General features: G+C 44.1%; 1 protein-coding gene across 7 annotated transcripts in view; it reads right to left on the bottom strand.

Annotated features, from left to right (window-relative positions):
- The window catches only part of rgs19 (regulator of G protein signaling 19), a 57,930-nt gene that overhangs the window by 26,564 nt on the left and 8,702 nt on the right, over window positions 1–22,664 (bottom strand). The window contains exons 1-2 of one of the 7 annotated variants that reach the window (XM_056250004.1): window positions 5,580–5,613; window positions 1,734–1,844 (exon numbers count right to left, since the gene is read on the bottom strand). The exons of 2 other annotated variants lie outside the window; for them this stretch is intronic. In XM_056250004.1, the coding sequence (XP_056105979.1) occupies window positions 1,734–1,748 (15 nt within the window). In that variant the 5' untranslated portion in view covers window positions 1,749–1,844; window positions 5,580–5,613. Of the gene's footprint in view, window positions 1–1,733; window positions 1,845–5,111; window positions 5,164–5,579; window positions 5,617–22,664 lie in introns of those variants that run through there. 4 more of the 7 variants (XM_056250003.1, XM_056250000.1, XM_056250002.1 and 1 more) reach the window with 4 other exon arrangements.

Genomic DNA, 22,664 nt, shown 5'->3' with positions numbered 1-22,664 from the left:
GCATGAATCAATCCTTGTTGGACTGAAACCTTGAGCTTTCTGGAAACCAGCCCAGATCCACTATAGGCTGCACCACCTCCATCCCTTATAAAAAAAGACGTAGCCGCTTGTTTTCTAAAAGGAGTATCAAAACCAACAGGCTTGAGAGCACTAGCACAGAGAACCCCCAACCTGGCATCAAGCGTGAGAAACTCCGAGATCTCCTGAGGGCAAGAAACTTAACCCAGGAGAGGGGGAGGGAGAGAGAGAATGTTTGCTTTATATTTAAATATATGAGCCAAACTTTAGTCTATGGAGTTGGGAGGTGCTCTGCAGAAAGACATGCAACTAAATAAACTGCTGGAGATATGAGTAAGCTGCTCTGTGCTATTAAAGACGAGAGGAAAACTCCCTCTCTCACACACACAAATAGAATGAATGTCTGTCTGTTTGTCTGTTTTTAGATCTAAATCTTGCTTTCCTCTAACTTTATCCAGATGCCATGGCGGACTGGCCATGAATCATGTGACTTATCACTCCCTCCCTCTTCTTCAGACTTCTCCTTTCTTTCTCTCTTGCTGTCTTCCTGGCTTCCCTGCAGTCTTTGTCTCTAAATGAACATCTCTGGATCTCTTGTTCTCCATCCATCTCTGCTGTTCTGTGAGCTTTGATGGACCGAGACTATAGCCAGGGCGGAAGCGTGAGTGTGTGTGTGCACGCTTTTGAAGGGTGACACCTTTCTGAAAATACCAGAAATGTAGTAAAACATCTTCAAATCGTGAAGAAGACAGACACTGTCTTCATAAAAATGTCAAAGAATGCTTTGTGGGACATAGTAATTATAATTAGCTTAATTTAGGCTCATCTAAAAAAAAAAAAACGTTTTTATAAATTGGTGTGTTTGTGTGTGTGGAACAGGGAAAGGACAGGAGACAAGAGGTGGAAAAAAGGAGAGGAGAACAGAGCAGAGGAGACCTTATGAGATGTGAGGAGAAAAGAGGAGACTCAAGGAGAGGAGAGCAGACCGGGAGAGACTTCACATGCTGTCAAGTAAAAGAATTCCAGAAACGACCAGAATAATTCTCTCAAGTATTAAACACGAAAAGCATCGTCAGTGAAGAAAAGAAAACACACAACATCATGATATATGGGTATAACCAGGACCAGACGGAGTCCACATTTTCTGCACTGATTTTAGAGGGGAAATCTCTGGAAGGGATTTAAACTTGGTAAAATGCAGTAGACTGAGCTAGAAGTGCTTCACTCTCATTGGTAGCATCATCAAATTAGTACAAATGAAAATTGTGTCATCATTTACTCGCCCTCATGTTGTTTCAAACCTGAAAGACTTTCTTTCTTCTGTTGAACACAAATGAACTTTGGTAACCAAACAGTTTTGGTGACCATTGACTTCTATTGCATGTTCTCAAAATATCTTCTTTTCTGTTCCACAGATGGTTTGGAATAACATATGGGTAAATGTTGACAATAAATGGTGACAGAATGTTCATTTTTGGGTGAACTAACCCTTAAAAAAAAAAAAAGGGAACTTTGTGAATTATGGAGTTTCTAATTCCATTTCAGTCTGGTCCTGGATAGAATAAACAATATCCATCAGTATCTATCAGGACATCACTTGAAAAAAACAAAATGAACAAACCACATCAGAACACTCTTCATTCCATTAACACGCAAATATACCAGCACAAAAACACCCCAAACACAAACAGCAATGAGAGAAAAAGGCCAGTTACCAGAATGTCCATCATGGCTTGGCGGAGGGCAGCCTACTAGTCTTAAAATCCTCAATGATGTTAAATGCCTGGACACATGCATGTCATCCCCCCGCAGGCCGCGGACCTCTCCTTCACACGCAAACACATATAGCACAGGCCGGAATGCACAGGAACACACAAACAGGGCAACAGTAAGACACAGACACACACAAATAGGGAGAGAGAACGGTGAGGGAGAAAAAGAGAGAAAGACTATATATTAGTCACATCAAACAAATGCTCACAATTAAATCTATGACTTTGTGTTTTACGAATTAAGCTAATTTAGTCAGGCATGTTCATTTTAGTCGTCTACTAAAATGAGCATATGGTGGCAGAAACGTTAGGTTTTTAAATGATATTGTTGGGAGTGATTAAAATGAAAACATCTGCAAACAAATTCACCATTGTATGAGATTTAACAGAGAACATGACACATCCATCCTTCCATTTCATTTCAAACTGCTTATATGTCCATTCACACCACCTCCACATTTACACTACTGTTCAAAAGATTGGGGTCGGCAAGATTTTGTATGTTTTTGAGAGAAGTCTCTTAGGCTCACCAAGGGTGCATTAATTTGATAAAATACAGTAAAACAGTTTTAACAGCATTAAAATAACTGTTTATATGATCAAACAAAATGAATAGGATAACTTCTATATGAATATGTTACAAAAATGTAATTTATTCCTGTGATGGCAAAGCAAGATTTCCAGCATTATTACTCCAGTCTTCAGTGTCACATGATCCTTCAGAAATCATTCTAATATGATGATTTGCTGCTCAATAATTTTTTTAGCAATGGTGAAATCAGTTTTAATGCTTAATATTTCTGTGGAAAGAAACCATAAAACATATTTCAGGATTCTTGGAAGAATAGAAAACTTTTGTACTATTGTTAATGGTTTTACTGTCACCTTTCATTTAATTGAATGCATCCTTGCTGTATAAAAGCATAAAAAAATCTTACAGACCCCAAATTTGTGTACCTTTAATTGTTAGGATTAGTCTGTATTTAATTTATACAATGAAGACTAATCATTGTTATTTTACATTGAATTACTTTAACCAATTTCTCTAGCATTTCTGTACCTGAATACTACAGTTAGACCTACCTGGAATACTTAAAGCCCTGCTTATGTCATTTATATCTTCTCATATATCTTGTAATTTATATTCTATTGTATTTATTTGTGCTACTAATTGGAATTTGACTCCTTGATTTTTTTGTAAATTCAGTTCAAAATTTTAAATCAAGCTTCCTTGTGCTATGTGTAAGCTATTGCGCAACAAAATTACCCCATTGTAAAAACAAACAAAAAAAATACCTTTTTTTTAAATACCTCCCCCATTAGAGTCACCTAAGGGGGGAATTTCCCCCCAACCCATTTTCCAAAACAAAATTCAGGCCCTGCCAGTGAATGTTTATATAGTTGTCAACAAATGGGACGCTAGCCTCGTGAGACCATCCTGATCTCGCGAGCTTTCAAGGTTTCACTCGCAGATCAGTCTGGATACTTTCCGTTAAAGAAAATTTGGGAGCAGTTCACCAAACGAACGTCCAATCAGCGTTGGCTTTGAGGCGGGTTGAGGTGTGACGCAACGAGAAGCGCGTCAGTTCAGTCTAAAGAACATGTCGGCTTCAGCGGATGAAACTAGCATCAGCGTGGCTATCGAGCAAGTTTTATCGGAATTACAGAGTATTTCTTCACTGAAAGAAGAGCAAAACACTGCTCTGGAGGCTTTTCTCAGAGGAAAAGATACGCTCTGTTAGTACGTCATATGCTTCGTTGATCTGATTGGTTGATTTGGCCCGTCTATCACCAACATAGGCCAATCAGCTAACCAGTATTTTCGCCCCTTACCAAAACTACTTCAACGGAAGGTTTCCAGATGGATATGCGGAGCAAATCCATCTGGCGGAGTCAGGTTAATGGGACGCTACATTTAGATCAAAATTAAATGTCTTCAATACATTTTGGCTTTAATAAGATTTCCCCAATAAATAGGCAAGAATAAACCTGATGTCCTCCATCCCATTCTTTCCAACAACAAAGTACCTGAACGCGACGTAATCACGACTTCAGAAGTGGGAAGTAAGACATTTCCAGTTATCTGATACCTCATTGTTATCTGATTATCAGTTCATTTGCCCCACCTGCTCTCCCTCTTTACCCTCCGTATTTCCTTCCCTATAGTCTCCGTTTGCTCTTTCTTGTGCCAGATTGTCATCATATCTTCGCTGTTGTATCGAGCCCTGCCTTGATGTTGGACAGTGTTTCCCATACGGGGTCATTTTTGATTGTTTGTTTTCTTTTTACTAAAAAGCCCATTAAACTCTGCGACTGAGTCCTTGCCTCATCCCTCAACCACTTCTGACAGTTCATCTCATCGTCTCAGGTTATTTAGCTTATGTATCTATCTTAAATTTGACATGAATGGATAAAAGGGCTCTGAGTGTTCTTGCATCTTCTGACCAGTGAATGTCCATTATTTTTTCCATAATTATATTAACTAAAGACATTTCCATGACCTTTCAATCACCTTTTTATGATTTCATTAATTTCCATGACTGTAAATTACACTTTTGAAATTCTCTGGTATTTCCAGGTTTTCCAGGACCAATATGAACCCTGGGAATGAAGTACAGTCTGTTCAATAGGTTGTATCTTAATGTCACAGGTCAGGTCTGTTTTTCACAACCAACGTTTCTTGGAGTTTCTCTTCCACTGAACTCCATTTGAAAAGCTCTGGTAAAATGTGTTTTCAATGTTTTGTAGGCTAAACTATTTACATCAGCCTTTTCACATTAAATCAAATGTGGCGCATACCCCTCTAATCCATACTGTACAGAAAATCACACAAATGACATGAAATTAAAAATATAATTATTCTAAAAATCCAAGTCTAATACCTTTTGAGAACTCTATCTTAAACAAAATCAAACTTTACTAAATCACCACATATCACTTATGACCTGTCGTCTGACGTTAAATACAAATCTGCCAAGAATCACCCACAAATCATGAAAAAAACAGCCCCAGATGTTAAGCCAGCTGCCAAGATCCCGTGCCACCCTCAGATACACACAAATGTGAGCTAAGAAGGTCAATGAGTTCATAACCCAGTGAGAAACTGGCATGTGATCTCAAATAGGACCAAATATGAAAACGCTCTGCTTTTATTAATACGTATAACCATATTTAATTAATATTAACGCCACTAATACTACTACTTCCACAAACACTACTGTTAATCCCATTCTAAGAAGGACAAATGTAATCTTACTGCCCTCAATATACCAAAATGATGAACTTTTAATAGAACTATAGATCAGGTCGACTGATACTTACATGGCTCCAGGTTTTAGGGGTTAGATAATATCTCTGGACTGTCAGCTAACCTAAGTCGCTGGTTTGCGACTACGCAGGGAACTAAAGGCACTGCTGAGTCTGCTATGGCCACAATCTCCTACTTCCCTTTTAACTCTCTGAAGGAGAGAGGAGGAAGGGGAGCTACACATGAAAAGAGGAAACGTTCAACAGAAGACTGGGGAAGAAAAGCGGACATTGGCGAGGACATGCGTAAGAAAAAACAGAGATGGAAGGCAAAAACATAAGCGCTAAAAGTATGAGGGAGGGAGTGGACTCTTTTAGCCAGCCTCTCTAAGGACAAAATGTGATATTTTAGTGATGTAGGCCTATGTGTCATGAAATGGCATTTGGACACTTGAAAAATGACCAAACTAAACTGGTTTTCCATAGCAAAGAGTTAAAAGAACTGTTTGACCCAAAATGAATATTCTGTCATCATTTACTCACCCTCATGTTGTTCCAAACCTGTATGACTTTCGTTCCTCTGTGGAATATAAAAGAAGATATTTTGAAGACAGTGCTGGTTGCTCTTTTCAATGCAGTTACATAGAATGGAGAAAGCTTTCAATTTTCAAAAACAACACAAAAGCACCGTTAAAGTTTCATAACAGTTGTCAGTCTACATATAAAAGATTTCTGAGAGGAACAGACTAAAATGATCACTATTTGAGATAATTAAGATTATAATCTCCCCCACAGAGAGGGCTGTTAACTTGAGTGAGTCAATTAGTAAATTAATCATTTAGACTTATTTTGTGAACCAAACCAACTGATTCAATGAAATGATCTGTTTAAAATGAACGGCTGGTTCATGAATCACATGTTACAATTCACATGAATGCGCTAACAAGAACGGAGTGAGCTTTTCATTGAATAATGACTTAAAATTTTAGTCTATTTCCTTCACAAAGGTCCTTAAAAAAGTCCTCATTTGACTTCAGAACACTTGCAATATTTGTATGAACCACTTTATGGCACTTTTATGGAGTTTTTGACCTTTTTTCTGAAGCTTGAAAGCTGCATGGAAAATAGCTTCCAGTATGAAGTCATATAGTTTTAGAAAGACATGAGCTGGGTGAGTAAATATTTTGCGAGACATGATGGATTGGAATGGAGAATGTGATAATCATAGCCATGTAAAATTAGTGTAAAGAGAGAAATAGATACAGGAAGTATAAAGAAAAGTGGCAGAGAAGAGTGTGAAAGAGTGTGATTGTGAAAGAGAGAGAAGACAAGAGGAAAGTGGAGTGTGATGAAAGAAAGAGAGAGAGAGAGAGCGAAAGAAAGAAAGAAAGAAAGAGCAAGAAAGAAAGAAAGAAAGAAAGAGCGATATGGCTCCAAAATGACACAAGTGATTCAAGCTTCATCCTTACACTCATTTTTTTCTTACAGCAATACCAGGCTAATGCTGGGAACTTGCACTCCAAACTTTTCCTCAGACCAAAACATGAAAACGAACAAAACAACAATGGCGCAATGAACTCAAGTTGTTTATGCGTACACTTGAATTCTTCGGCTTTCAACTGTTGGGTCGTGACCCCAAAATTTGTTCTGTTCAGGGTCTGACAGAGTGACAGACAGCAGGGATATAAACAATGCTAAATACAAATAAAGTGCAACATAATAATCATGCATAGTTAGATACAGCAAAATAATTAGGCCTATGCTGTCACTCACAACTCAATTGTATTTTGCTGCATATTCATCTTTTATTTGCTAGAGTCAAAAGATGCCATGACCTTATCTTTGAAAACCATGAACAAAAGTACTTTGTCAGAGATGGGTCCAGATTCAACTCCTCACTGAAAGACTGTAAAACTATTTATCAAGTTTTACTCCAGCATATGATGTGAAAACAATGCCTATTGGAATTATTTTGCCAAGCCAGGCGTTCAAGTTGGGGCTTGGTTTTGCCGAGCAATGACACCAGCATTGTGTTTCATCATAAAACAAGCAGTATCATGAAAAACATTTTTGGTCTTTCCTGGACAGCATTTGGCCCCTTATCAACTTTCTGACAATTTAAAAACCCAATCCTTGCCTTTTCAACCATTTTATCTTTATTGACAATATAATCACAGTTTTACACGTACTCCTTGTCAATAATGCCAATAAAACACTTTTACTAGACCTCACTAATTTATCATTTAACTGACACTTTTATTCAAATAAACTACATATTACATAGACAGTCTTCCTATAGAAGCCAAAAGCTTAATGGGGATTAGTGTGCAATTTGAACCTACAACACTTCGGCATTCCCGTCATTCACCAAGTTCAACACATCAGAAGAGTCCTTTATTGAATTTAGAATAGAAAGACGTGTTTACTGTCTGTTTATCTAGTACACTTAGCAACACATTTTATCCTATTTGAATTCAAAATCAACACAAAAAAAAGTAAAAAGAAAAAAAAGTAACGTTTAGGTCAGGACTGCACTACAAAGACTTTCATCCAATCAAATGTTCTCAAGGATGAGAATGTCCTGCCCCCTAATTCCACCTGCAAAATAATGAGTGAATGAATTAATGAATCAATCCCCTATAGGAAGTTAGCAACAACAACTCACAGAAGCTACTGTCTTTAAAAAAGTGTTTAACTTTAGCTTACTATACATAATGTAAAAATGCCACCTTTGCAATTTGCAATGGCGAAACACTTTTTGTTTTAAAAGGAGCTTTGTTTTGCTAAGCGGTGTTCTGGTTGAATCAGTGCTTCAGAGAGGACGACTAGCCCCTTATGAACCCTGCACAACCCTGAAGGCCCTGAATAAGGGAATCATTTATTCAGGATTCTGCTCCAGTGACTGGTCACATTGCTTTTCTATTTTCTCTGGTTTTGTTCATTCAGTAACTGTTGTTGAATAATGCCTATACAGCAGACAGAATGAGTTTTTTTTCTTCTTGCAATAGGATGTGGTTTAAGATATCTTATCAGCAAACCATACTGACGGAACTCATAATTTTTTACAAAAATATGTAAATGCAAAAACAATCCAAAAACTTGTCAGACCATGATTTCCTGTCTACTTTACACACTCTTGTAAAATAAAAAAGTGACAGAAGCACTAGCCCCCCCTGAAAAAAACAGCGTAACAATCTCATAAAAAGTATAGTGGCTTTTACTCCGTCTATAGCCATTTATATGTGGACTTCTAAAAGTTAATACAAATAATTAACGTTTAGTGCAGTGTTTCCTGCGTCACTTTCAATGCCTGCAGTTTGAATTGAATGTGGTAAAATACAGGGCTGGTAGTACGTTCACTTTTTTTTAACATAGCACGAGTGCTACAGATGTTGAAAGTTTTGTCGCACAGGCCACACAATTATAGCATAAAACGGCTGAAACCTTTTCTGAAAGCAACCATAAATAGTGCAGTTCATCATGCATGCTATACAGTGTACTGTATGCTAATCATTCACATCAATAACCTTGGTGGGCGATATGATCAAAATATATATTTTTTCTTACAGTGTATTTAACTATATTGTTTTATCTTTATTGTTTTTGAAATTATGGACCAAACTAAATTAAAATGAAAAGAAGTCTCATAAAATTAGGAGTAACAAAGAGCCCCTTTTTCTTGTGCATATGGTATGTTAGCAAGAGAATTATTACCTGTGCTATATATTGCACTAATATACTTCAATATATTTACATAATATATCTTTATTTTTAATCTGTACAGGCTATCTCTGTTAATAAAAAATAAATACGTGTACACATTTTTATCAAACAGCCTCAATTCAATCCACATCCCTCCAAAAAAACCTTTAAAGGGGTCATATAATGGTACATGCACTTTTTCAAGTTGATTGTACTGAAATGTGTGTTGGCAGTGCCTGTACACAACCATCATATAATGATAAAAATCTGTCCAGTGTTTTTGTTTTAATCTCCTTGTATGTTTTCCTCTGTCTCAAATTGAGCCGTTCACACGGTCGGACGCCCCTCCCACGATTGTTGATTGACAGCAGTGTTTCAACACAGACCAGCCCTGAGCGAGCTGTCATCATAGTCCTTCATAGTTCTACACTGGAGCAGAATGGCGTCTAAGTGATTGTGGTGTTCTGTTCTTGGGTGTAATAACGAACACAGCAGTCATTTTGATGTTCCTAAATCCGAACGGCTGAAGACGCAGTGGCTGAGTTTTGTTTTTGAAGGGAATATTCCCCACGATCAACGTCAATGCTTTCATGTTTGCGGGATTCGCGAATCATTTCTCACCAGACTGCTTTATAAACGAGGGTCAGTATAAAGCTGGTTTTGCTAAGAAGCTGCTCCTGAAAAAAAGAATTGGCACCAACTACTCGTGTTCCTGCTGCACCTCCAGAAGAAGTGAGTGTTAAGTTTTATTAACCTTTATATTAAAGAGTAACTAAACCCCTGGTCAGAGCCTGACTCCACCCACTGGCAATATTTGGAAAATGCCGAAAACCTGGCGTGCACCTGAGACCCGCAGTGACAGCTGCTGTCAGACTCTAAAATGGAGAGTGACTGGAGTGACGCAAGTAGCTTTGCAACAGAGCGGTCATTTGAAGTCGAGGACTTTTCTCCCACACCTTCACCTGAAGTGGAGGAGGGTGAATTGTCTGTGGACACAGGGCCATATCAATTCGAGCCGCTGGCTCAAACTGCGGTCTTAACTCCCGCATCGCGATCGGCATCTGATGAGTTTTGTCGAGTTGATGTCAATAGCGCGCTCTCTGTAGGTATATATTCATATTGATATTTTGCCGCTATGTGAAAAAATCCAGCAAAATGCGCCGGCGCGTTTTTCAACCCCAGACGATTAACTTTAGCCTAACCATAAATTGTGATTAAAATATACTTGATCACTCACATCAAGACGCCGCTGCGGTGGTGGAGTCCATGCAGGAGGAGCAGTGTTTGGCTTTTCAGCGCGAGCTGTGTGGAGAAGCCCATTTCCACCTCTATTCCGTTACCATCCTGACCACTGTACTACTAAACACAGATAAATCTACGCTAACTTGAAGCTATCCTAACTGATGCAGTACTATGCTACTAACTAACTAACTAACTAGGCTACACAAAATAATCTAAATAACTATATAAATGCTATGCTAAATAGATGCTAAAATACTCTATCCTGATCGTTTTCGTAATTCCAACTCTTGACTCGCAGTGGTTTTGACGAAACAAGATGGTTTTTATACTGCCAAGGGCGTGGTGAGCTGGAACCTGCTTACTTCACCTACAACCGCTTACGTCAAATACCACCGCAAACATCCAATAGGAAAATTTAACTGCAGTAGCCACCGTTCAACCTGAAGAGGGCAACACTCAGATGTTTTTGCACCATATTGTAGAATTAAAACACTTTATACCCAAATATCAAAAAAGTTACTCGAATCAATGATAAGCACTAATAAAGCCCCATTCTTACAGATCATTAACTAAAAAAAGTTGGTTTAGGGTTTAGTTACCCTTTAATCTTTGCAAATCGCTTGCACGCTTCTAAGATTTAAAACACTTTATACCCTGAGACACTATGTTAACCTACCATTCAGAAATGTCCTGTTCAAGCCTTAATTGTCGAGCTTCTTTGGGCCGTCATCTTGTTCCGGGTGCAACTCCAGTACAAATTGACACGGTTGCACAGATGTGTCCTCAGAGACTCCCGCTGCCATTCTTTCTCCAAAATATACCCTCAACTGTTGTCAAGGCAACACTCCACGTGTGTTGTGTCAAAATGCCCACAGAACAGAGGGGCGGAGTGAGCGAAGCTCATTATCATTTAAAGACATATGCACTGAAACGGCGTGCTGAAAACAGAGCTGTTTTTGAACAGGTAAAATTAGTGTTTTCTTTCAATACTAATGAGAATTTTGAATTAAAGAATATTACAAAACTTTTCATTTAGACCCAAAAGAATCAAATTAACTTGTATAAAAATGACATTATATGACCCCTTTAAATCTTCCAGAGCATGCTTGACATGCAATCAAAAACGTCTCGGTTACGTATGTAACCCTCGTTCCCTGAGTACAGGGAACGGAGACGTGTCGTCGGGGGAGTTCCCTGACGAATTGGGATCACGCTAGGGAGCCAATTGCCTTCGAGAGAATTAAAACAAGCCAATGGACATTGGCATGCAAGATTTGCATTCCGCGACCCGCCTACCAGCGCGGGTCTAAAAGGCGGAAGTAAACATTGCGCAATGCTTTTCGCTGAGGAGCCGAACAGTGTCCAGTCTTCCGCGAAGGTACAGCAACATAGCGAGGGGAGGACACGTCTCCGTTCCCTGTACTCAGGGAACGAGGGTTACATATGTAACTGAGACGTTACCTTTCGTTCTGGGAACTCCGACGTGTCGTCGGGGGAGTTCCCTGACGAATTGGGATCCCAAATAACACGCCATGGTGCTGACCCTTTCCAGCGCCCAGCTAAGCTACCCTGCAGCAGTTTCTTGAATAAGTTGCCGGAGCTAGCTAGGGGATCACACTGCTGTTCCACAAGACCCGCACAGTGGATATTGGATAACACTGGGAAGCGTGCCTTAACCCGAAAAGGAAGGGGAAGGGAGTGCTGAGGAAGGCCTGGAATACACATATGTACTAGCCCAGTGGGATAGAGAACATATGGCAGTCCCTGAGGTAGTCCCAATCCGAGGGAAGTGGGAGCGTACTTAACCCTCTAGGCGCCACGGTCGAGTTTACTCGACAAGACGCGGCACTGAAAAAAAAGGCCGATTTTGTCAAATTGGGTGTCAAATTTCGTTCAACCTCCCCTCCACTGGATGGCAGACATGTCATACTTCATCCCCGAATCAAAAAAACGTCATGTTTCTATACAAAATGTTCGAGTTAGAGCGCATTGAATCAGTGCGATCAAAAGCGGAGCTAGTGTGCGAGTAAGCCATTTTATCAGATCCTCTCCGCAATCGCGGCGACAGTATTGTGGTGGAGAGTTTGTCTAATACCACTGGGTATGTTAGACGAGGTCGAAGTATTCATAGGACAGTTACGAGGCAACGTGGAGGCAGGGTGAGGAGTCGCAATGACAATGACAGTAGTCCGAGCTGTGCACACTCGGCGCGCGTGCGAGGCAGATCTGGCCGCGCTGCTCGTATCATGTCACTCGTGATCTGTGCGAGTGAGTGTTTGAACTAAACAGGTCTTGTCTACTTGTGTTTGTATGTCATATGAATAAAATATATTTGCCCCATACATGGAATCAGAGTGCCTACTGTATTTAGTAAATGGAAAATCTCTACAGCAAAAGGCCAATCACTACATGCATTCGGTTTGTTTCTACCATTTTTAGTAATGATTTACACAGTTTGTTTACTACTTACTATATACCTGAGCATTCAGTATTGTGCAATATAGCATACAGAAGGTGATGGACATTTTTGGGGGAAAGAAGTGCTGCATTTTATCATTTAAACGTGACTTTTCATGAAAATTCTATAATCCAAGATTGCCACCACCATATGACGTCATAATATGCAAATTAGATGGGAAAATGTAATCCCTACATAAACTTTGGGTCATCCTTAATATTTCTCTAATTTACAGAAAGTCTCTATCTTTTTTCACTTTTAAGATATAGTCTTTTGAAATTAAGATGTCAAAATCGAACGTTTTAGGAAAAAACCTCTGGCGCCTAAAGGGTTAACAGGGACGACAGAAGTCTGTTAAGGGGAAGACACGGCTGAACTGCACGTGGCATCATGGGTCACAGAAGAGACCACTGGAAAACACCCAGTCTACTGGCAACTCCTACTAGAGGTAGCAGACCTGGCGCCGGCGGTCCGCCACGCCTGGCACCGGAGGACTGGTGGAGGAACTCACGAGGCTCACCGACGTAGGGCGCCAACGGAGCAAAAGACGCACGTATCCGGCCGAGGCACGGTGTGGCGTAGCAAGCCGACACAACCTATTCCCTCGCACCACTGGCCGTAGCGAGTACTCGGGAGGAAACAGGTTCTACACGTAGGCTATAGAACCTAGCCATCGTGTTCGGTGTCGCCCAGCCCGCAGCTCTACAAATGTCTGTCAGCGAGGCGCCTTCAGCCAAAGCCCAGGAAGCGGCAACACCTCTAGTAGAGTGAGCACGCAACCTGGGAGGACAAGACTCACCCAGAGACTCATACGCTCAGGTGATAGCATCCACTAACCAGTGGGCTAACCTCTGCTTGGAGACAGCCTTCCCGTTCTGCTGGCCTCCGTAACAGACAAAGAGCTGAACTGAAGTCCTGAAGCTTTGCGTTCTGTCAATATAAACTTGCAGGGTGCGGACGGGACAGAGAAAAGCTAGGGCTGGGTCTGCCTCCTCCTGGGGCAGCGCTTGCAGGTTCACTACCTGATCCACGAAGGGAGTAGTAGGAACCTTGGGCACATATCCGAGCCGGGGTCTCAACACAACGTGAGAAAGGCCCGGCCGAACTCTAGGCACGATTCGTCGACCGAAAAAGCCTGCAGATCCCCGACCCTCTTAAAAGAGGCCAATGTTAACAGGAGCGCTGTCTTAATGGACGGGATATTAACCTCTACTGTCAACAAAGGCTCAAAGGGGGGACTCTGAAGAGCCCTAAGTACCAGAGCTAGGTCCCAAGAGGGTACAGAGTGCATAACACGAGGTGGATTTAACCTCCTAGCACCCTTAAGGAATCTGATGATCAGGTCGTGCTTCCCCAAGGACTTACCTTCTACTACATCGTGATGCGCGGCTATTGCCGCGACATACACTTTGAGGGTGGAGGGAGACAGCCTTCGCTCCAACCCATCTTGCAGGAAGGAAAGCACGACTCTGATTGGGCAAGTTCGGGGGTCCTCCTGACGGGAGGAACACCAATCGACGAATAGGTTCCACTTCAACGCATAGAGGCGCCTCGTAGAGGGGGCTCTAGCGGAAGTGATGGTGTCTACCACTGCCTGTGGTAGACCACCTAGAACCTCCGCGTCCCGTCCAGGGACCAGACATGGAGTTTCCAGAGGTCTGGAGGCGGGTGCCATAGAGTGCCCCGTCTCTGAGAAAGGAGGTCCTTCCTCAGAGGAATCGGCCAAGGAGGGGCTGTCGTGAGGAGCATGAGTTCCGTGAACCTAGTCCTGGTGGGCCAATACGGCGCCACTAGAAGGACCTGCTCCTCGTCCTCCCTGACCTTGCACAGGGTCTGTGCAAGAAGGCTCACTGGGGGAAATGCATACTTGCGCAGGTCCTGGGGCCAGCTGTGAGCCAGGGCGTCTGTGCCGAGGGTCCCCTCGGTCAGGGAGTAAAACCACTGGCAATGGGTCGTGTCTGGAGAGGCAAACAGGTCTACCTGTGCGATTCCAAAAACACTCCAAATCAGCTGAACCACCTGGGGATGGAGTCGCCATTCTCCTGGCAGGGGAGGCAGCCGTGAGAGCTCGTCTGCCACACGGTTGAGCTCCCCTGGGACATGAGTGGCACGAAGCGACCTCAGATGCTTCTGACTCCATAGGAGGAGGTGGAGTCGCGACATACGACGGGAGCGTAGACCACCTTGTCGGTTGATGTACGCAACGGTCGCAGTGTTGTCCGTACGGACCAGTACGTGCTTGTGTTTGAGAAGCCCCTTGAGGCGACACAAGGCTAAGCGTACTGCTTGCAACTCTAGGCAGTTGATGTGCCAATGCAGCTGGGGCCCCATCCACAGACCCGAGACTGCATGCCCTTTGTACGTGGCCCCCCACCCCATGGCAGAAGCATCTGTAAAAACCACAGCATGCCTGGATACCTGGACTAGGGGCACTCCGGCCCGTAGAAACGCAGATCGACCATGGGGAGAAAGTTTCGCGACAGTGCGGGGTCACTTTGACCCGGAACGTGCCGCTCTGCCACGCCCAACTTGGGGACTCAATTGTGAAGCCAGTGCTGAAGCGGTCTCATATGTAACAGGCCGAGCGGCGTTACTGCGGCTGCCATATGCCCCAGGAGCCTCTGAAATTGTTTCAGTGGAACCGCTGTCCTGCCTCGAAAGGACCTGAGGCAGGTGAGCACTGACTGGACGCGTTCCTCCGTGAGGCGCGCAGTTTGGACGACCGAGTCCAACTCCATACCGAGATAGGAGATCCTCTGCACGGGGCAGAGTTTTGCTCTTGTCCCAGTTGAGCTGAAGCCCCAACCGGCTGAGGTGCCGGAGCACCATGTCCCTGTGATCGCACAACACCTCTCACGAGTGAGCTAGAATGAGCCAGTCGTTGAGAAAGTTGAGAATGCGAACGCCTTGTTCTCTCATGGGAACAATGGCCGCCTCCGCGACTTTCGTGAAGACACGGGGCGACAGGGCCAGCCCGAAGGGTAGGACTTTGTACTGATACGCTCGACCCTCGAAAGCAAACCGTAGAAACGGTCTGTGACGAGGAAGAATCGAGACGTGAAAGTAAGCGTCCTTCAGGTCGATCGCTGCAAACCAATCCTGGGGACGGATGCACTCGAAAATGCGCTTCTGCGTGAGCATTTTGAACGGGAGTTTGTGCAGGGCCCGATTCAAAACTCGCAGGCCCACCACCTTTCTTGGGTACAATGAAGTAGGGGCTGTAAAACCCGGACCTCATCTCGGCAGGAGGGACCGGCTCGATCGCGTCCTTCGCCAACAGGACATCGATCTCTTTCCGCAAGACAGGAGGCCTCTGAACCTGGGAGGCCGGCGTGCAAACTGAATTGCATAGCCGAACCGAATGGTGCGGATGAGCCATCGAGACGGACCCGGAAGCGCTAGCCAGGCTTCCAGATACTCTCTCAACTAGTGTTGCACGGTGCACCGGTACTTCAAAAGTATCGCGATACTCGGAAATTAAAAACTTCACGATACCTACATTTATTAGTATCGATACTTCTAAAAATGACCGCGTTCCAGATTTGTAAGAGAGTATTGCATGTTGTTGTGTGCAACGTACGCTTCCAGTGCCTCCCTATGGACATCTGTATTTTTCTCCTCATGCGCGTGAACTGAACGAGCGCAGAGAGAGAGAGAGAGAGAGAGAGAGAGAGAGAGAGAGCCCCGGTCGCGCGCGCACTAGAGATGCGCGGATGGGCTATTATTTCATCCGCAACCGCATCACAAAACTCATCATCCGTCCGCCATCCATCCGCACCAACGTTTTTGACCAATTTTCAAAACCGCACCCGCCCGCCATCCGCTGATACAAGGCGCTGCTGATGACAGCCGCGAGATTAGAAACCGCCCGCCACCCGCCCGAATTTAATTAAAACATTTTTTTTCGTCACGTCATCCGCCCGATCCGCGATTTATCCGCGGAGTCCGCGGCTATAACCGCCAACCGCGCATCTCTAGCGCGCACTCTCTCTCTGCGTAGCCAGGCGAAAGTATAAACAAGGCTTCACCGTCTCAAAACTAAGCGCTGTCTTGCTCTCTCTCTCTCCCTCACACATATTAAAGCTGCAGTCGGCAAGTCTGGCAGATTGAGTGGATTTAGGAAAATTTTGAATGTTTACAACTCTCATGCCCCTCCCCCACTATCAACTGACACCCTCCCACAGTCCCACCGAGTTTGTGCTCGTCAGTGCATGTGCACCAGATTTTCAGTGAACGCGCCCGTCTCATCAGCATCACCATGGATTATTTGGAGGTATGCTGTCCTGGCTAATCTACCGATAGATTGCAATTGCTAACGTCATTTATACTCTAAATGAGCTTACTTGATTTTCCGCCATCACTCTTCATTACTGCGAGAACTTCAGGCGTGTGCATGTGATTGTAACGTGCGCGAGGGGTGGCGTGTGCCCGATCTGTGATTGACAGTCAGATCTCACACCCTCTCTACGCTGATTGGACATGATGAACCGGGAGCTGTGGAACCACTTTATTTATGTTGTTCTGTCAGATTATAGTGTCGATTTCACTGAATATGATCAAAAAAATGTTGCCGACGGCAGCTTTAATCAAAATAAATCGACACGATGGTAAGGTCGGGAGACTAAAATTTCATGTGGAGCATTCGGAGTTTTTTTTTCTGAATTACCGCTAGAAGTAAATTGTGGTAAAATACGTTGCCTTATCTATTTTGAAAAGCGTTCCGCACATTCAGCTGACATAAACCACACTTTAAATAAACGAAAAAAACTATCCAGTCATGAAATGTTCTCTGTGATGACACAAATCTTGTGGGATGTCCTAACCGCCGGGATAATCACACAACGCGCACACGTCAGATAATGACACATCCAATTCGCGAACTAATGACTCATTTGAACCGATTCGTTTTAATGAATGGTTAAAACAACTGATCTGTCTGAATCGGTGTATAACTAATCGGTAACACTTTGTAATAAGGTTTCATTTATTACATAAATTACATAAAAAGTAGGCTACAGTTTGCTTACTCAAGTGTAAGTTTTAAAACAAATAAAAACACTTGTTTTTTCCCCCCGAAAAAGCATATGACTACTTTTTTTCCACACAGTGCTATCAGGAATTGATAAGAGAATCGTTAAAGAATCGGATCGATAAGCAGAATCGTCAGTGGCATTGATATTGATAAAATCTTATGTTTCTTATGATAACTGAGATAATGCTGCTAAATTTATTATTTTTTTTACTTTGAATGTCATTGCTCTAATTTATTTTATATATTTTTCTTTCATATTTTGTTAAAATGGTTAATATAGCCTATCTGCTGTTCATATGTTTATTTCTTAGTGTGTTATATGATTAGAATGTTGTCCCAGTTTTAAAATAAAGCACAGCAATGATATTTGAGTGTTTCTCCCTTTTCAGGAAAAGTATCGAAAAAGTATCGAAATCGCAATTCTTGACTTGGTATTGGTATCGAAACAATAATTTTGGTATCGTGACAAAACTAGTCTCAACAGACCCAGCCGAACCACCGGCGTACCCGCAGAGGGGCAGCGAGGTGGAAGACAGGGACCCGGCTCCGGTGGCAATGTAGCAACCAAGAGCGGGGTCTGGGCGTTGAGCTCGACACCAACCTGCTTCCACCGGGGGGCAGACGGCAGAGAAGGCCCGAGGGCGTTCAGCTGCGTGCTGCCCCGTGGCGAGGGGAGGGGGAGAGACGAGGAACGAGGCCCTGCCTCCTCGTGAGCTGGTCTCTGCCCCTCTGGGCCCAACCGCAGAGAGGAGCTTTCGCTATCCGCAGACTGGGAAGAGGGGAATGGGAGCGATGCCGCTCGGAGACGGCATCCACTGCCATTCTGACCCTCTTGGGTGGAGGAGACTGTGTGCCCACCAGTCTCGACCGAGGATGACCTGAGGAAGAAGGTAGAAACTGCTCTTTTATTGACACTTTGGGTACCACTGACGGAACAAAAAGAAAAGGGAACGAAAAATTCTCCGCCCGGCCCTCCCCCGGGGGAAGGAGGTGTGCAGAGGCACCCTCCTGAAGAGCAGCATCCAGGTTCTCCCTCAGGTCGCCCGTCTCAGGAACGCTTCCCTCCCTTCCTTTTACGGGAAGGGGCCGGGGGCGTCTGAGCGGGCCGGGCCGTCCTCTTGCGACCAGACTTCCGTCCTCCAGGGTTAGACTGCCCGTCTCCTGTGCACGACATGACCTATCAACTCCGACTGCTTCTGGGTGGCGGAGAACTCTTGGGCCAAGCTCTCCACCGCGTCGCCGAAGAGGCCGCCTTGGGATATGGGGAAGTTGAGACGTTTGTTCTTCTCACCATCCCGCATATTCGCAAGGGTAAGCCATAGGTGGCGCTCCTGGACATCGCCCGACCCAGCGAACGTGCGGTGACTTTCGTCGCCCGGAGGGCAAAGTCTGTCGCCGCACGCAGCTCCTGCAGCAGAGCTGGGTTGGGACCACCCGCCTGCAAGTCATGGAGTGCCTTAGCCTGATGGACTTGGAGCAACGGCATGGCATGCAGGGCGGAAGCGGCGTCTCCACACGCCATGTAGGCATCCCTGGTCAGACCAGAGGAAAACCTACAGGCATGGGAGGGGAGTGAAGGGGCACCCCGCCAAGAGGAAGCGGTCTTCGGACACAGCTGCATCGCGACCGACCGCTCCACTGGGGGGATTCCCTCGTACCCGTGCGCCGCCCCGCCATCGAGGGTGGTGAGGAAGGAGGAGCGAGGTTGTCTACGTCTGGTCGCAAGGGGGGCCAGCCAAGACTTCCTCAGCTCCTCATGCACTTCAGGGAAGAATGGTAGTGGAGCGGACCGTGGGGCAATAACACGGCCCGCTCCGAGACACCAATCATCCAGCCGCGAAGGTTCGGGACCCAGTGGAGGGTTCCACACGAGCCCGACATTCGCGGCCGCCCGTTCGAGCATAGCCGCCATCTCTGGATCCGGCTCAGCCGAAGCCACCACACCCGCAGGGGGTAGTCCCGCTGAGTCAACACCAGAAGATGACCGCTCTTCCTCCGATGCCGCGATCGACATCTGATCCTCAGGCGCCAATGGCAACGAGCTACAAGAGGCGTGAGAAGCCCGTGAGGATCTTTCACCAGACGGAACATTCTTCACAGTAATCCTCATCCGCTCACCAACAGGAATCACTGAAGTAGCCGTCTGCTGAACTGAACCAGCAGACGAACTAGATCGGGGATTTTCTAAAGGGACTCCCCCATGTTTCAGGGATCTCAGTCTCGAACGCAGCATCGCCAGAGTCATGTTCCCGCAATGAGAACATGACTTATTCACAAACGCTGCCTCAGCGTGCGCTAAGCCCAAGCAAGAGAGGCAGTATTTGTGACCATCTTCCTGAGGGAGAAGTCGACCGCATCCAGAAACGCACGGGTGAAACGACATCCTGAAAAGGACGTGAAACACCCGTGATGCTCTTTTAGAAAGAAAAAAGCTCTCTCACACGCGCCGAAGCACCGAGGGATTACCGCGGCAGACACACGGGGAAACTGCAAGCCTGTGTGCTGCACTCACTACCACCAGCCGTGAAACCGGCTCTTTTTTTTTTGAAAAAGGAACTCGAGCAGTAGCGGGGGCGGAGACCACTGAAGCGCCGTCACACCAGCGAGGGAGAGAGAACCGTCCTTTTCTTCCAGTTAGGCAATTTCAAACAGCAGCTCAGGAACACACTGTTGAGGCTCCGAAGCAAAAAGCATTGCGCAATGTTTACTTCTGCCTTTTATACCCGCGCTGGTAGGCGGGTCGCGGAATGCAAATTTTCCATGCCAATGTCCATTGGCTTGTTTTAATTAACTCCCTAGCGTGATCCCAATTCGTCAGGGAACTCCCCCGACGACAAGTTGGAGTTCCCAGGACGAAAGGGAACTAAATTTGAAGTTTGACAATTTGATCTGACATTATTCCACCAAACTACTTCTCACCACTACTTTCTGTTGGTTTAGAGGATTTTTATCTCCAAACACCCCCCTATCGTTTCAGAAAGTAAAATGACGAGCGTGTCAACTATGAACACATCTGAGGTGTAAGTCAGCGGTGCTGGGTGAAAATAAAAACAAGGCTTGAGTCAGTGTGTCTGTGAGTATCAAGTTCTTTTTCACGGGCTTCCGGTTATGACGTGCAGCTGAACAGTCGCACGAGTAAAGCTCGCAACTAAATACTCACAGAAACTACTAGAAAGACCACCATATCCCGTATAAAAGTTTTTGGAAATCACTTATAAGTTCGGCGGGACGAAATGCCACCAAAAGCCATCAAATCTGGGCACCACTCGAAGCCATCTGCTCAGTTGGAGGAGGAAAACGTGGAGCTAGTAAGCAAAAAGCTAACTGAGGCACAGGTTGAATCTAATACGAATACAAATGATGACATCCTCAGTGCAATTCAATCTTTGAAAGCTGACTTTACGAAACAATCCTCTGACATGCTCGATGCTATAAATGGCATAAAATCAGACTTACTGTCACAGTCCCAAAGAATAGGCGAAGCGAGGCAGAAGAGAGAATCGCACAGACCGAAGAGGACGTCTCAACCCTTCAACACAGAGTTAAAAAACTTGAAGAAACGACAGAATTTCTAAGAAACAAAGTGCAGGATCTGGAGGACCGCGGAAGACGTTCAAACCTGAGATTAGTCGGCCTGCCCGAAAAAACAGAGGGGCCTAATATGTCCGCTTCTGATTGAAAACTTGCTCCCCAGGCTTCTAAACGACACGTTCAGCTCAGCGCCGGTTATCGAGCGAGCTCACCGTGTAGGACAGGTCAACCCAAATCGTTCGGGGACTTCAAGAGCGATAATAATGAAGTTCCTTAACTATCAGGATAAGGAGAAGGCTTTGAGAGCAGCAAGAAAAATTAAGGACTTACGATATGAAGGACATCGGATCAGCCTGTTCCCGGATCTGTCAGCCGAGACGCGGCAGCGACAACGCCAGTTTGATGGAGTGAAAGCCCAACTTAGAGACATGGGAATCCGCTATGGTATGCTCTACCCAGCGCATCTGATAGTTACGCACTCCGATCAGCGCCACATCTTTAAATCGGTCTTGGAGGTTGAGGACTTCATTCGATCAGTGCGTACCTCAACTTAATCGCCATTGGCAAGAAGAGACTTGTTAACAGGACTTAATTCCCGTGTTTATTAAACAAAGGTAAAGTTCTGAGTGGTCCAATTCACGTGACAATATGTTCATATTTGATTAAAACTGGAATAATGTTACCTCAGCAGATTACTGTCTGTTTAAGTGTAGTTTAATATGTTTCATTTCTTTAAATAAGCTACGTGAGTAGCCTACATAACTTTACGAATAATTTGACAAAAGTCACATTTAAGTTGTGCCCATGTTATATGAGGGTGGAATTATGGGAGTGATCTCAATTATGTTAGTGGTCCAGTTTTGTTATCTATTCAGTTTATTAGTTTGCGAGCCCAGAGGGGTGAATAACGATAGTGAGCCTGCAAAAGGTTGCTCCATGTTATATGGATCAAACGTGTTTCATAACCAAAGTCGGTGATTGGGGGGTATTTCCATGCTTTCCGTTTGGGGGAATGTATGGGGGGGCGGGGGGTTGTAGTGGAATCAATATTTTATTTTTTATATTATTTTATTTTCCTTGTTTTTCTATGGTTTGTTTGGACACAGCTATGTCTACATGGTAACACGAGATAGTAAACGATTAGTAAGTCAGAGATAAGTATATGTAGCTGGAATACAAGAGGGCTAAACAAGTATTAAGTAGACTGAAACAAATGCGATCAAATATAGTTTTCTTACAGGAAACACATTTAATAAAAGACGATATCAGTAGGATCACAAAGAGATGGCCAGGTCAGGTTTTCAATGCCTCTTTCACCTCTCGAGTTAGAGGAGTCATGATCCTCATACACAAGTCTGTTCCATTTCAGTTAAGACAGCAACATATAGATCCGTTAGGGAGGTACATAGTTCTTAACGGTACGATTTTGTCAACACAAATTAATCTAGTAAGTATATACGCTCCTAATATAGACGACCCTTCCTTTTATCAGAACTTCTTTCTCACAATATCATCATATCCTGGAAATTATGTAATTGGAGGAGATTTTAATTGTGTATTAAACCCAATATATGATCGCTCTTCAGGAATAGATAATACGCATCAACAATCCAAAAAAATTATCATAAAGTATATAACTGATCTGAATTTAGTGGAAATATGG

This window comes from Rhinichthys klamathensis, unplaced genomic scaffold (assembly GCF_029890125.1).
Source record: "Rhinichthys klamathensis goyatoka isolate OS25496 unplaced genomic scaffold, OSU_Roscu_1.1 h1tg000066l_1, whole genome shotgun sequence".
In the NCBI taxonomy this organism is placed as follows: domain Eukaryota; kingdom Metazoa; phylum Chordata; class Actinopteri; order Cypriniformes; family Leuciscidae; genus Rhinichthys; species Rhinichthys klamathensis.
This window is presented reverse-complemented; position numbering and strand designations above follow the sequence as displayed.